Raw genomic sequence first — 13,197 nt, forward strand, 5'->3', positions numbered from 1 at the left:
ATCTGAATAGGAAGACATAGTCATACTATGTGCTGGGCAGACTTATACGGTCTGTGCCAGAGCCGGTGGTGGGAGGCGGGGATAGTGCTGGGCAGACTTATACGGTCTGTGCCAGAGCCGGTGGTTGGGAGGCGGGGCTGGTGGTTGGGAGGCGGGGATAGTGCTGGGCAGACTTATACGGTCTGTGCCCTGAAGAGCACAGGTACAAATCAAAGTAGGGTATACACAAAAAGTAGCACATATGAGTTATCTTGTTGGGCAGACTGGATGGACCATACAGGTCTTTTTCTGCCATCATCTACTATGTTACTTGGGGCTTCAAAACAGCAGCAGGGCAGAATCAAGGCCCAGTCTCTTCCAGTCTGCTTCACCAAGACTCTAATGCTCAGAAAACTTCAGCAGTGAGCTGCACATAAAACAGCCCTATTATATGCAGTGAACTCTAGCATCATTCCATTTTGCCTTACTATTGTGTTAAAAACATTCTCTAATGTAGAAAAACTACATGATAGATTATCCCTATTCTCCCCAATCCCACACTTGCTGAGAGTTCCTGCATCTCCACTGCTTTTAGTTAGGGGCCTGGGTAACTTCTGAAAAAGCAGTTCTGGTATAGTAAACTAGGCAAAATGATCATGTTTATTTTAATTGTATGTAATAAACTGAAACCTAAAAGGCCTGTGTGACAAGACCCTGCAGTCCCTGTCCAGGTCCCAGCAAACTTTGTGACAACTGGCACTAAATAAGTCAGTTTCAAGAGGAAGGCCTTGACCTCAAGAGACCTCTGCCAGCCACTGGATAGTCCTTTAGAAGCAAGGTTTAGGTGCAAACGCAGACCAGAGGAGGGCAACATGAAGCACAGTTTGCACTGCAGCTGCTCGTGCTTCTCTATTACGTCTTTTAAACTGTTTCCAAACTTAGTAATGGGAGTTTCACCTGAAGACGTGCAAGGAGATGGATCTGAACACTTGGCACCTCTGTTGTAATCAACTGCTGCAAACAATATGGAAGGATTTTCGATTCAGGTGCTGACGGATCTGGCACCATTTACCAGCAAGAAAAATTCACTACAAAACTCTTCTTAAGAAACATTTTTTTTAATAAAGTGATACTAAATATTGTACATGACTATGTTCTGAGAAAGCAGCTGATGTGCTTTTTAGTCACTATAAGACCTGAGCAGTTCAGTTCATTTCCTGCTCAGTGGAATCCTGGCACAGGACAACCACAACACAGTGGTCAGTTGAAGATTAAGATACCACCAATTTATTTTGCTTTAAATACACATAATCCTTGAGTTTTCAGTCAACGTCACTGTCAAGAGTTCTCTTAAAAATTCATCATGGTTGTATCTTCTGATACGATATTTAGGGTTATCACAAAAAAAGGAGGGGGGGGGGGCAAATAGGGACAGAGTCTTGGATAAAAGTGACTACTACTAAAATGAAACAGCCAGCAAATATACATTTTCAATGGGATGCTATGGCTGTAAAGATCACTGTACCCAGCACAGTACATCCAAGACCGCTATCCTGTACAATCAAAGACTGACAGTGTGAATCGTAGGGAGGACACACTGCAGACTCAAATCTTGGGAAATAAAGAAAACAGGTCAGGAAAAAAAGGAAATCTATTTCCGTCTGGAACCAAAAATGCAGCTGTATAATCTGGAATTATTTCCCAATGTATTGCTTAAAAACCTGTTTGAGTGCACTGTAAACGTTAACATTTTCCCCACTTTTCAAAGAGAGTAAATTCTATTTGGCTTAGCAGAGAATTCATGGGGTCTCCCTTCTTTTGGAGTTTCTGCTTTGTGCAAACACCACATCTCTCTTTGTTTGTCCCAGGATTAAAATGTGCAGACCTGATCGGGCTTTGTTGAGGTCCAGTATATAAGAACTGCTCTTACTGTAGTATTGGGTACCTGAAAGCACAGTGCTCACAAGTTGGTAAGACAAAATGGTGAAACACAAAAATAAAAATAAAGAGTCTTCTTCAATAAAAGCCAGAATTCTAATGTGGAAAAGCACAGATGAAAAACCCTTCCAGAGCAAATGTTCATGGCAGGGTGTAGCAAACGGAGAGGACTCAGCACAGTGTCCAGATGTCACTTAAAGATTGTTTAATGAGAATTAGGATAATATAGCCAGTCGTACCCTGCTGTTATGCTCTGCATTAATGAGGGTTTCACTGCTCTCTCAGCACTGTAGACCACACAGTTCTTTACGGGAAGGGATTCGAAGAGTATACACAGTCATGCGGCTGAACGCCGGCGAATCAAAAATACACCTCGCTGCAGCTGGCTCAGATAAATCCTCATCTTGGTGCTGTCACTGCTTTTCCTCACCCAGATCTGAGAGAAACAAAGGGCGAGAACAGAAGTTAGTGTTTGTTGCAAGTGAGGGATTTAACACAATTACTTACCTGAAACAGGTGTTCTCCAAAGACAGCTGGATGGGCATCCTCACAACATGGTTGACATCATCCAACAGAACCCATGCAGGAACTTTTCTCCGGCACTTTTTGCACCGTGTAGGCAAATGCATGAGATTGATTTGCATGTGCTGCTTCCATTGTATGCAATAGATCTCATGCATATTCATTTTGGACATCATGCAAAGCCAAAAATCCCCCCACAACTCTAGAATCACACTTGCCTGAGCATAAGTGAAGGAAATACAGCCTGCTAGTGAACTGGGTGCATGTGCTTGCTGACTGGAGCCCCCATCCTGTTAGGCTCAAGAGAAACAAAAAGCTGGGTGGATTTTCTATGGCTTTTAGTCCACTTCAGATAGAAGCCCAAGGCTCTCTTGCAGTCTAAAATGTGCAACGTGCTTTCACCTTTGTGGGCATGAGGTTTTGGGGATGAATAACCAGATTAACCCAACCTTTTTTAAACCCTGATAAGCTAACTGCTTTTACCACATTCTCTGGCAACAAATTCCAGAGTTTAATTACACGTTGAGTGAAGAAATATTTTCTCCAGTTTGTTTTAAAATTACTATTTAGTAGCTTTATTGTATGCCCCCTAGTCCTAATATTTTTGGAAAGAGTAACAACCCCCCCCCCCCCCAAAAAAAAAAAAACGATTCACATCTACCCGTTCCACTCCACTCCGTATTTTATACACCTCTATCATATCTCACCTCAGCCGTCTCTTCTCCAAGTTGAATTTTCGTCACCCTTCTCTGTACCTTTTCTAATTCTGCTATTTTTTTTTGAGATGTGGTGACCAAAACTGCACATAATATTCAAGGTGTGGTTGCACCATGGACCAATACAAAGGCAGTATAACATTCTCATTTTTTTTCCATTCCTTTCCTAATAATTCCTAACATATTCTGATAGAAGAATGGGCAACTTTAGTTCACTTGAAATTGAATACTGAAAAAAACAAAGCCTATCTGGTTTGGCCCTCCATTTATACCTACTGCTTTAAATATGCCTGTATTGAATGGCAAAGTTTTTCACCTGGAGCCATCTTTAAGAATTTGGGGTGTGATTTTAGATTCTCGTCTTATCAGAAAGGACCAGTTAAATAAACTAATTTGTTCAGTCTTTTATAAACTGAAAATATTAAAACGTGTTAAGCACAGTTTCTCCCAGAAGCATTTTATATTTTTATTTATTTTTATTTGTAGCATTTGTATCCCACATTTTCCCACCAATTTGCAGGCTCAATGTGGCTTACATGATGCCGTAATGGCGAACGCCATTATCGGGTAGAGAATTACAAATGGTTTTGCATTATTTTGTTAACTCAATCTATTATTTTGCTTTTGTTCAATTATTGTAACCTCTTATATATTGGCTGTTCTGAGGCTACACTCAATTGGCTTCAAATATTACAAAATGTTGCTGTTAAATTCATTTTTGGTATACAGTGTTATGAAAATATCACTCCCCAATTGATTAAAATTCACTGGCTTCCTATTTTTTTTTTTGTTACATTTGTACCCCGCGCTTTCCCACTCATGGCAGGCTCAATGCGGCTTACATGGGGCAATGGAGGGTTAAGTGACTTGCCCAGAGTCACAAGGAGCTGCCTGTGCCTGAAGTGATAAAACTCAGTTCCCCAGGACCAAAGTCCACCACCCTAACCACTAGGCCACTCCTCCACTGTTGCTACTATTTGAGATTCTACATGGAATGTTGCTATTCCACTAGCAACATTCCATGTAGAAGTCGGCCCTTGCAGATCACCAATGTGGCCGCGCAGGCTTCTGCTTCTGTGAGTGCAGGACGTCAGACTCACAGAAACAGAAGCCTGCGCAGCCTTCTACATGGAATGTTGCTAGTGGAATAGCAACATTCCATGTAGAATCTCCAATACTATATTTTATTTTTGTTACATTTGTACCCTGTGCTTTCCCACTCTTGGCAGTCTCAATGCGGCTTACATGGGCCAATGGAGGGTTAAGTGACTTGCCCAGAGTCAAAAGGAGCTGCCTGTGCCTGAAGTAGGAATCAAACTCAGTTCCTCAGGTCCAAAGACCACCACCCTAACCACTAGGCCACTCCTCCACTGTTGCTACTATTTGAGATTCTACATGGAATGTTGCTATTCCACTAGCAACATTCCATGTAGAAGTCGGCCCTTGCAGATCACCAATGTGGCCGCGCAGGCTTCTGCTTCTGTGAATCTGACGTACGTGCAGGACGTCAGACTCAGAGAAACAGAAGCCTGCGCAGCCTTCTACATGGAATGTTGCTAGTGGAATAGCAACATTCCATGTAGAATCTCCAATAGTAGCAACATTCCATGTAGAATCTCCAATAGCAGCAACATTCCATGTAGAATCTCCAATAGTAGCAACATTCCATGTAGAATCTCCAATAGTAGCAACATTCCATGTAGAATCTCCAATAGCAGCAACATTCCATGTAGAATCTCCAATAGTATCTATTTTATTTTTGTTACATTTGTACCCTGCGCTTTCCCACTCATGGCAGGCTCAATGCGGCTTACATGGGGCAATGGAGGGTTAAGTGACTTGCCCAGAGTCACAAGGAGCTGCCTGTGCCTGAAGTGGGAATCGAACTCAGTTCCTCAGTTCCCCAGGACCAAAGTCCACCACCCTAACCACTAGGCCACTCCTCCACTCCTTTGTGCATGTTGTTCATTTAAATTTCAGAATGGTCTATGGTAATGCTCCCAGTTATTTCCAAAGTTGCTTTTACTCAAATGTTCACATCTTTCCATTATCAAGCAGTTACACACTGGAATTCTCTCTCTTAGAGATGAAATGTGAGTCTTCTTAAAATTTCCTAAATACTAAAAGGAAACTTTTTAGGGTTTTAAGACAATCCAGGAACGTAAGACATTTGAATTCAAAATGATTAAACATTTTGACACCCACAAGACAGGACTTAAGATCTGGGTTTTCCAGCTCATTATAAACCATAAAATTCTACTGCTTCGTCACCCTCTTATCTACCATCCATCCTGTCTCTCATCCACCCAGCTCCCCGTTTCTCATCTAACCCAACCCACCCTCTTCCTGTGAGACTGTCATTGGAATACTTTTGTGTTTCACATATATATATATATATATATATATATATATATATATATATATATATATATATATATATATACTTTAAAAGTGGACTAACACAGCTACCACATCGCTTTGCTTAAAATTTTATAAATTCTTAAATACTTATTTAAGAAATTTTTGACAGTTTGATTTGTGCATTTTTATTTAAACTACACTTCGGAGATTATTAATCCCCCCCCCCCCTTCCCTTAACAAAGCCACGCACAATGCTGACACAGCCTATTCACTGCTTTGTAAAAGGAGGGGTTAGTCTTGATTTTTTGTAATCTGCTCTAAGCCTTGGGGCAAGTTGCGGAATAGACATTTCTTGTATTTATATTTGTTTGCTCAGTTGTGGGGAGATGCTAATAATAAATTCTCAAATTGTTGTGGCTGTAGCACAAAGCTATGCTTTTTCACTATTTGGTTTTGACTTTCCATCTTAAAAAAAAAATCAGCGGCTGGTTCCAGAGCATAGGACCTACCACACTAAATATAGAATTTCGCAAAGAAAGCAGGGAAACTTGGCGAGAATGGCACCACCAACTGGCACTGGCTGAGTGAACCGAAGAACCCAAGTATAGGTTATCAAAAGCTGCAACAGGAAAAAAGGAGAACCAACCTGGAGAACTTTGTGTACCAACACCAGTATCTTAAAAGCTTTGCAAAATGTAACCAGTGCTCGGCTTGCAATAGAGGAGTGAAAGGGTCATATTTTGCTTGCTCCGAACACCACCTTTACTGCAGTGTTCTGAACTAGCTGGAGTCGTTTAAGCTCTCTCTTGGCCTCTCTTCCCTCACAACCCAACTCCTTCAGCTCTCAATACCTGTACCTATTCTTCTCCCTCTCCCACAGTCCACTATCAGCCTCTTTTCCCCTTTTCCCAACCATTATTCCTTCTTTTGATTACTCCTCAACTCACAACAATCTCCTAATCAGTACCCTCTTTTACAGTCTACATGCCCTCTCCCAGCCTATCAGCTCCTCTGCCTGTAGCTCTCACACACTACAACTAGGTCCCATGGCCCTCTCTCAGCCTTTCCTTTTCTTCCCCTGCCTCTATCAGCTCCTCTGTTGTGGAAGAAAGGCCATTGCTTGAGTGGTGTTGACAGTGAATTTGACCACCATGGAATGGTTAGGAAGATGCTGCTTCTCCAATCTGAAAGCCTTTTGAACTATAGAGTCAACCTTCTTAACAGGAGAAACTGAGGGGGTGGCGAGATCTCCAACATTCTCATGGGAATCTCCTTCAGTATTTTGTAAACAGCACTGTCAGAGCGTCTTTGGATGGTGAAGGAATTGAGGGACATCCAACATTCTGCCCTGGGCTCTTTCTCCATCTTTAACTTAAATGGAATGTTCTGGTGACCCCTACTCTGAGAAGACCTCAGGCTTTTCTTCAGAGTCTCTGAAGCACTTGGCCTCATAAAAATACTTCAAGGAAATGTTTGAATCTCTGCTGGACTCACACTATGGACCAGGTCAGGCCTTGGCAAAGGGCAATGAAACACCAAGAATTCCTCATATGCAGGCAAAGCTTCCTTCCTCAATGCACTGGAAATCAACATCAGTGTGGCAGACTGACTCCAAGCCCTTTCTAAGCCTCTGTGTCAAGGCATCTATTACTCCCACATTCTCATTTGAACTTCCCTTAGGATTCTGTAAATGGGTACTGTCATAGCCTCCTTGGGTGGGTTAAGGAATTAAAAGATACCCAAAGTTTCTGCCCTGGACTCCTCCTCCATCTTTAACTTAAATGGTATGGCCTGAACTATCTCCCTGACAAACTCAATGAATGACAGTTTCTCTGGTGGGTAACTAGCATTTCACGAGGTGAGGAGGGATCTGAAGTATCCCACTTCTGAGAAGACCTTGGCCAACAGCACCAAAACAAGGATTCCTGAAGTGCTGGTGAAGTTTTCTTCTCCAATGCACTGGAATCAACATCAGTGCAGCCAACATCAACTCTGCACCCCTTCAAGGGATCTCCTGCAGGAACTGCATGATGTTGAAGCAGCAGCATAATCATGTTGAGCAAAGAAGTGCACCATTCTTTCATTGAACTTTTTCATGAGCTGCTCCTTGAAGGCTGCCATTAACAAAAGTGTGGGCATCACAGTTGAAGTCCTCCTGAGTTACTTGAGGTTTATCCAAAGTGGGGTCTCAGCTCCATGAATACTGGATCACCCTCTTCAGGGCCACAGATGAAGCGCATTCTTCACTTTAATGGCACTTGGAAGTCACTGACAATCTTGATGCCTCAATGTTCTCAGTATTGTGCTTCAAAGAGGCACTATGTTGAGGTGCACAACTTTCGCTGAACCAGTATTTCCCAAATCCGGTCCTGGAGTACCCCCATGCCAGTCAGGTTTTCAGGATATCCACAATGAATATGCATGAAAGAGATTTGCAAATAATGGAGGCAGTGTATGCAAATCAAGTCCATGCATATTCATTGTGGATATCCTGAAAACCTGACTAGCAATGGGTACTTCAGGACTGGACTTGGGAAACACTGGTCTAAGACAACCAATATCGTGATCTCTCATTGCCAATGGAGACGAAGATGAATCTTCCTTCAGGCAGGAATCAGATAATGAGCAATCTCAATGGCCTTTATTGATGCTCAATGTCAAGACTCATCAAGACATTCTTGATGTCAACGCATCCCCAGCATCTAATGCACATCCAGGACCCATAAAGACATTGATGGAAAGGTCTTTTCTGCATCAAAAATGTTCTCACGCTATTTGTCATGGCCCAAATCCCTCTGACATCCGTGAACACAGAATACAATGATAGGGCTCATGGTCAGACTCCAAATACTGCAGGCACTAACTGTGAATATCTATGATAGGTATGGCCCTGGTGCACTGGGAGCACTTTTTGAAGCAGCTGGGGGCTTTATTCTGGGGCACTTTGTCCAGAAAAATAGCTGCAATGAAATCAAATGACTCGATGATGAACAGTACCCCAAATGTGTGCTCAAGATCTAGGGAAGCCTACACTGATTTGACATAAAAAATAAATGAGACTTCTAAACTACTGAAAATCTAACTAGGAAAGTTACTGTAAAGCGTAACATATGAAGCGTAACATATGACAGCGATAGGAATTAAAAATGATAAACACTAAGGAGATCAACACCAACAAAACACAGAACTGAATGGCTCTGAGGAAAACTACTTAGGTTCTGTGCAACAGCAGCAGACAGGAGATGGCAGAAGTTAAGAACATAAATACATAAGTGTTGCCGTACTGGGACAGACTGAAGGTCCATCAAGTCCAGTATCCTGTTTCCAGCAGTGGCTAATCCAGGTCACAAATACCTGGCAAGATTCCAAAAGTACGTGACCACGTTTCATCTATGGCAGGCTGATTCAGGGGCAGGGACTAAAGGGGATTCTAAAAACACACTTCTCTTCCGTGGAGGTAGAGAATGCTGGCACCAGCCAGAGCACCCCTTCCCACTGTCATCTTCTGCTACTACAGTCTGAGTGCGGGAGAAAAGTTCTTGCACAGAGTGCCATTGAATGACATCACCCATGTGTAGGGACTTACATATTCTGCTTGTTCTTCGAGGAAGCAAAAAAAAAGTGTTTTACACATTCTTGCTGGAGCAGGCTCCTAAGGGTGAAGGCTAGGAGTGCTGCTATGTGAGGATAGTATGCGTTATATGAAGCAATAGGATCACTACGCAAAAGACCCTATTTCAATGAAGATGTCTAGTGGGACCAATGGGATCTAAATGTAACCAGAGGCAAGATATTCACTTGCCACACAAGAGGTGACAAATGCAAACAGAATGAGCTTTGTCTTCTGTCCCCTGGTCTGTAGAAGCATCTTCATCTGCCGGAAAAGACCAGGTAAACTGAGTGGGTATGTTAGGGGAAAGAGAGGGAAAATAAGGACTACTTGTTGGGAGGCAGGGATAGTGCTGGGCAGACTTATACGGTCTGTGCCAGAGCCGGTGGTTGGGAGGCGGGGCAAGTGCTGGGCAGACTTATACGGTCTGTGCCAGAGCCGGTGGTGGGAGGCGGGGATAGTGCTGGGCAGACTTATACGGTCTGTGCCAGAGCCGGTGGTTGGGAGGCGAGGATAGTGCTGGGCAGACTTATATGGTCTGTGCAACAGCAGGTGGTTGGGAGGCGAGGATAGTGCTGGGCAGACTTATACCGTCTGTGCCAGAGCCGGTGGTGGGAAGCGGGGCTGGTGGTTGGGAGGCGGGGATAGTGCTGGGCAGACTCATACGGTCTGTGCCAGAACGGTGGTGGGAAGCGGGACTGGTGGTTGGGAGGCAGGGATAGTGCTGGGCAGACTTATACGGTCTGTGCCAGAGCCGGTGGTGGGAAGCGGGACTGGTGGTTGGGAGGCGGGGATAGTGCTGGGCAGACTTGTACGGTCTGTGCCAGAGCCGGTGGTTGGGAGGCAGGGCTGGTGGTTAGGAGGCGAGGATAGTGCTGGGCAGACTTATACGGTCTGTGCCAGAGCCGGTGGTTGGGAGGCGGGGCAGACTTATACGGTCTGTGCCCTGAAGAGCACAGGTACAAATCAAAGTAGGGTATACACAAAAAGTAGCAAATATGAGTTATCTTGTTGGGCAGACTGAATGGACCGTGCAGGTCTTTTTCTGCCGTCATCTACTATGTTACTATGTAAGGACTACTTGTCTCCTAAAATGAAAAGAAAAGCTCGGTACCTCATTTGTCCCTACAGAGCTGATCACGCAGCTGATCTTCGTGTTTTCCTTAGATTCCAGATATATGGCCTGGCTTTTGTGGTACCTGGGAAAAAAGACAGAACTATATGACGTTGCTTAAGAGTGTCAAGACAATAAACATTTGTACCAATTAATGTTCACATAAACAGTGGACACCAAGACACGACGTGATCTTCTCAGGCTGATAACAGTAAGTGATGGAATTCAGACTAGAGAGTGGGTCTCAGTTTAAAGGTCTGTGCTTAATCCCTGTAGATGCAGGGTGATCATGTAAACTTGTATACTGCATGATAAAAACCAATATTCTGAGCAACCTCGTTGTTTGATTCTCTGTTGATATTCTCTTCTACAAGATAACAAAGGCCGGTATTGAGAGACCAAGTACTGCAGTCATTTTGCAAGCCATAAGCCCCATGGAAAAACAGTCTGATAAGGCAGACATGTGGCAGGAAAAGCTGACTGAAGCCACCAGAAACAAAAAATGAGCAGCCCAAATCCCCATCCTTTTATGTGAAAACAATAAACTTACAGAACTGTATCTTTTTTAGACTGCTTATGAACCCATGACATGAAAAAATCAGCCATTCTTAATACTTTGGATCAGCTACTTTAGCCATCATTTCCCAGAGATGGTCACAAATAGGCAACTAGAAATTTACTACTGTTTTCTTGCAACAAAATCCTGCTTTAATACAGACATAAAATCCATGGTGCTCGACACAAATTCACTCCATGAATATTGTGAAGTCTCAGGACACCTCTCCAGTAACAGGTTTCCCCAAACATAGCACTCTGTCCGCAATGCTGGAAGACTCCCCCCCCCCCTCTCCCACCCCAAAGTTTCCTAATTATATTCCTCTAGTTCCAATAGAATGCTGTCTCAAGCAAACCTCTGCACTTCTACCCTTCTCTGCTTGGTGGTGAGAGATTGTCCCAGGCATATGGCTCCACTTCAGCTCTACCAGACTAAGGGGGTCTTTTACTAACATGTGCTAAAAATCAGCTGCTGCTAAACACTGAGACACCAATAGGAATATAATGGGCGTCTCAGCGTTTAGCGCCAGCTGATTTTTACATAAGTACATAAGTAATGCCACACTAGGAAAAGACCAAGGGTCCATCGAGCCCAGCATCTTGTCCACGACGGCAGCCAATCCAGGCCAAGGGCACCTGGCAAGCTTCCCAAATGTACAAACATTCTATACATGTTATTCCTGGAATTGTGGATTTTTCCCAAGTCCATTTAATAGTGGTTTATGGACTTGTCCATTAGGAAACCGTCTAACCCCATTTTAAACTCTGCTAAGCTAACCGCCTTCACCACGTTCTCCGGCAACGAATTCCAGAGTTTAATTATGCGTTGGGTGAAGAAAACGTTTCTCCGATTTGTTTTAAATTTACTACACTGTAGTTTCATCGCATGCCCCCTAGTCCTAGTATTTTTGGAAAGCGTGAACAGACGCTTCACATCCACCTGTTCCACTCCACTCATTATTTTATATACCTCTATCATGTCTCCCCTCAGCCGTCTCTTCTCCAAGCTGAAAAGCCCTAGCCTCCTTAGTCTTTCTTCATAGGGAAGTCGTCCCATCCCCGCTATCATTTTAGTCGCCCTTCGCTGCACCTTTTCCAATTCTACTATATCTTTCTTGAGATGCGCAACCTAAAAACATTAGTGCACCTTAGTAAAAGACCGCCTAAGAGCTAATAATAATAATAATAATTAATAAAAAAAAAAAACCAAGCTGGTAATGGAAGTCAGGTCTCCTGCTTGGCAACAGAAATATTTTATCATTAATATATGGGTGACCATGTACAATGGTTACAGCTCTGAATCTGTTATAATTATCCTGGAATGTGAACTTGTCTAGGCGTCTGATGGCTTTAACCTTGGATGCCATACAGGGCACAGCACACCCCTCCTCCGAGCAAGGGGGTGCACTGAGCAACTGCGCAGCTGTCGACTCTGCCGTCCCCTGCACCAGAAAAGGAAGTTGATGTCAGAGGGGGCAGGGGACTGCAAACGGGACGGACCGTTCCCACGGTCCCACCCTTGGTATGTTAGAGGATTGCCAAAATGTAAAGTTATAAACTCTTCTTTTCCCAATGAACTCACAGTCTAAGAGGGCTCCTGAAACAATTTCCCCAGGCTAAAAAGAATATCATGGAACCAAAACACTGGTTTCCCTAGTTTTCAGCACATTGAGTTCCAGAGGACACAAAGCATTCAGCAGTAGGGCCTCCTGCTTACAGCAACTAGAACTCTCCTTAAGGAATAAAGAAAGAAAACCACCCAGCCACTTTTATGAAAGCAGTCTCGTTTTAGGAAAAATACTTTGCTTGCAGTATAAGTAGTAACACTGGCAAAATAATTTGATAATTCACTTTAATAATCCCATCACACCATATGGCTCTCCTTATACACCTTTGCTCAAATATTTACGCCATACTTGAAAGGTATGTATAGCAATTTTGAAGGTTCCTCCCACTTATAATTTTAATGGTAACGGTAGGAAGGTAAAATGGAAAGCCACTGTGTGAACGCTCATCAGAGCTTCATGTGGGCATTACATCACTACATATATGTTATGAATATAGTATGAAGAGTCGATATGAAGAGGTACTTGAAATAAACATTCTGTCCACGATAATATATGCAATGCCTTCATTTTCAATAACAGGCGGCCTGCCTGTGAATAAGACAGTAAGAAAAAAGGTACAGAAAATAACAAATGCCAACGATCAACTACAACATATAGGTATACGAATGATCTTATGGACAAGTGGCGTAACCCATTTTTCACACTTGGTGGTTGGCCCAGTTGTCCGTGTGACCGATGACAGCCTGTTAAATCAAGTGTAAAAATCTGCAAAACTCATCGGTTTTTTAGCTCTGTCTATTTGTCCATAGGTAAAGCGAAGATACTTCCCTGTAG

General features: G+C 43.2%; 1 protein-coding gene across 5 annotated transcripts in view; it reads right to left on the reverse strand.

Annotated features, from left to right (window-relative positions):
• Nucleotides 1-1,111: 1,111 nt before the first annotated feature.
• Nucleotides 1,112-13,197, reverse strand: part of SUDS3 (SDS3 homolog, SIN3A corepressor complex component) — a 147,988-nt gene continuing 135,902 nt past the window's right edge. For 4 of the 5 annotated variants that reach the window (XM_030218937.1, XM_030218936.1, XM_030218935.1 and 1 more), the window contains 2 exons: nt 10,241-10,325; nt 1,112-2,353 (listed from right to left, as the gene is read on the reverse strand). In XM_030218937.1, coding sequence (XP_030074797.1) covers nt 2,255-2,353; nt 10,241-10,325 — 184 coding nt within the window. In that variant the 3' untranslated portion in view covers nt 1,112-2,254. The remainder of the gene's footprint in view (nt 2,354-10,240; nt 10,326-13,197) is intronic. The other variant, XM_030218940.1, reaches the window with a different exon arrangement.

The sequence above is a fragment of the Microcaecilia unicolor genome, chromosome 11 (assembly GCF_901765095.1).
Source record: "Microcaecilia unicolor chromosome 11, aMicUni1.1, whole genome shotgun sequence".
NCBI classification, from domain to species: Eukaryota; Metazoa; Chordata; class Amphibia; order Gymnophiona; family Siphonopidae; genus Microcaecilia; species Microcaecilia unicolor.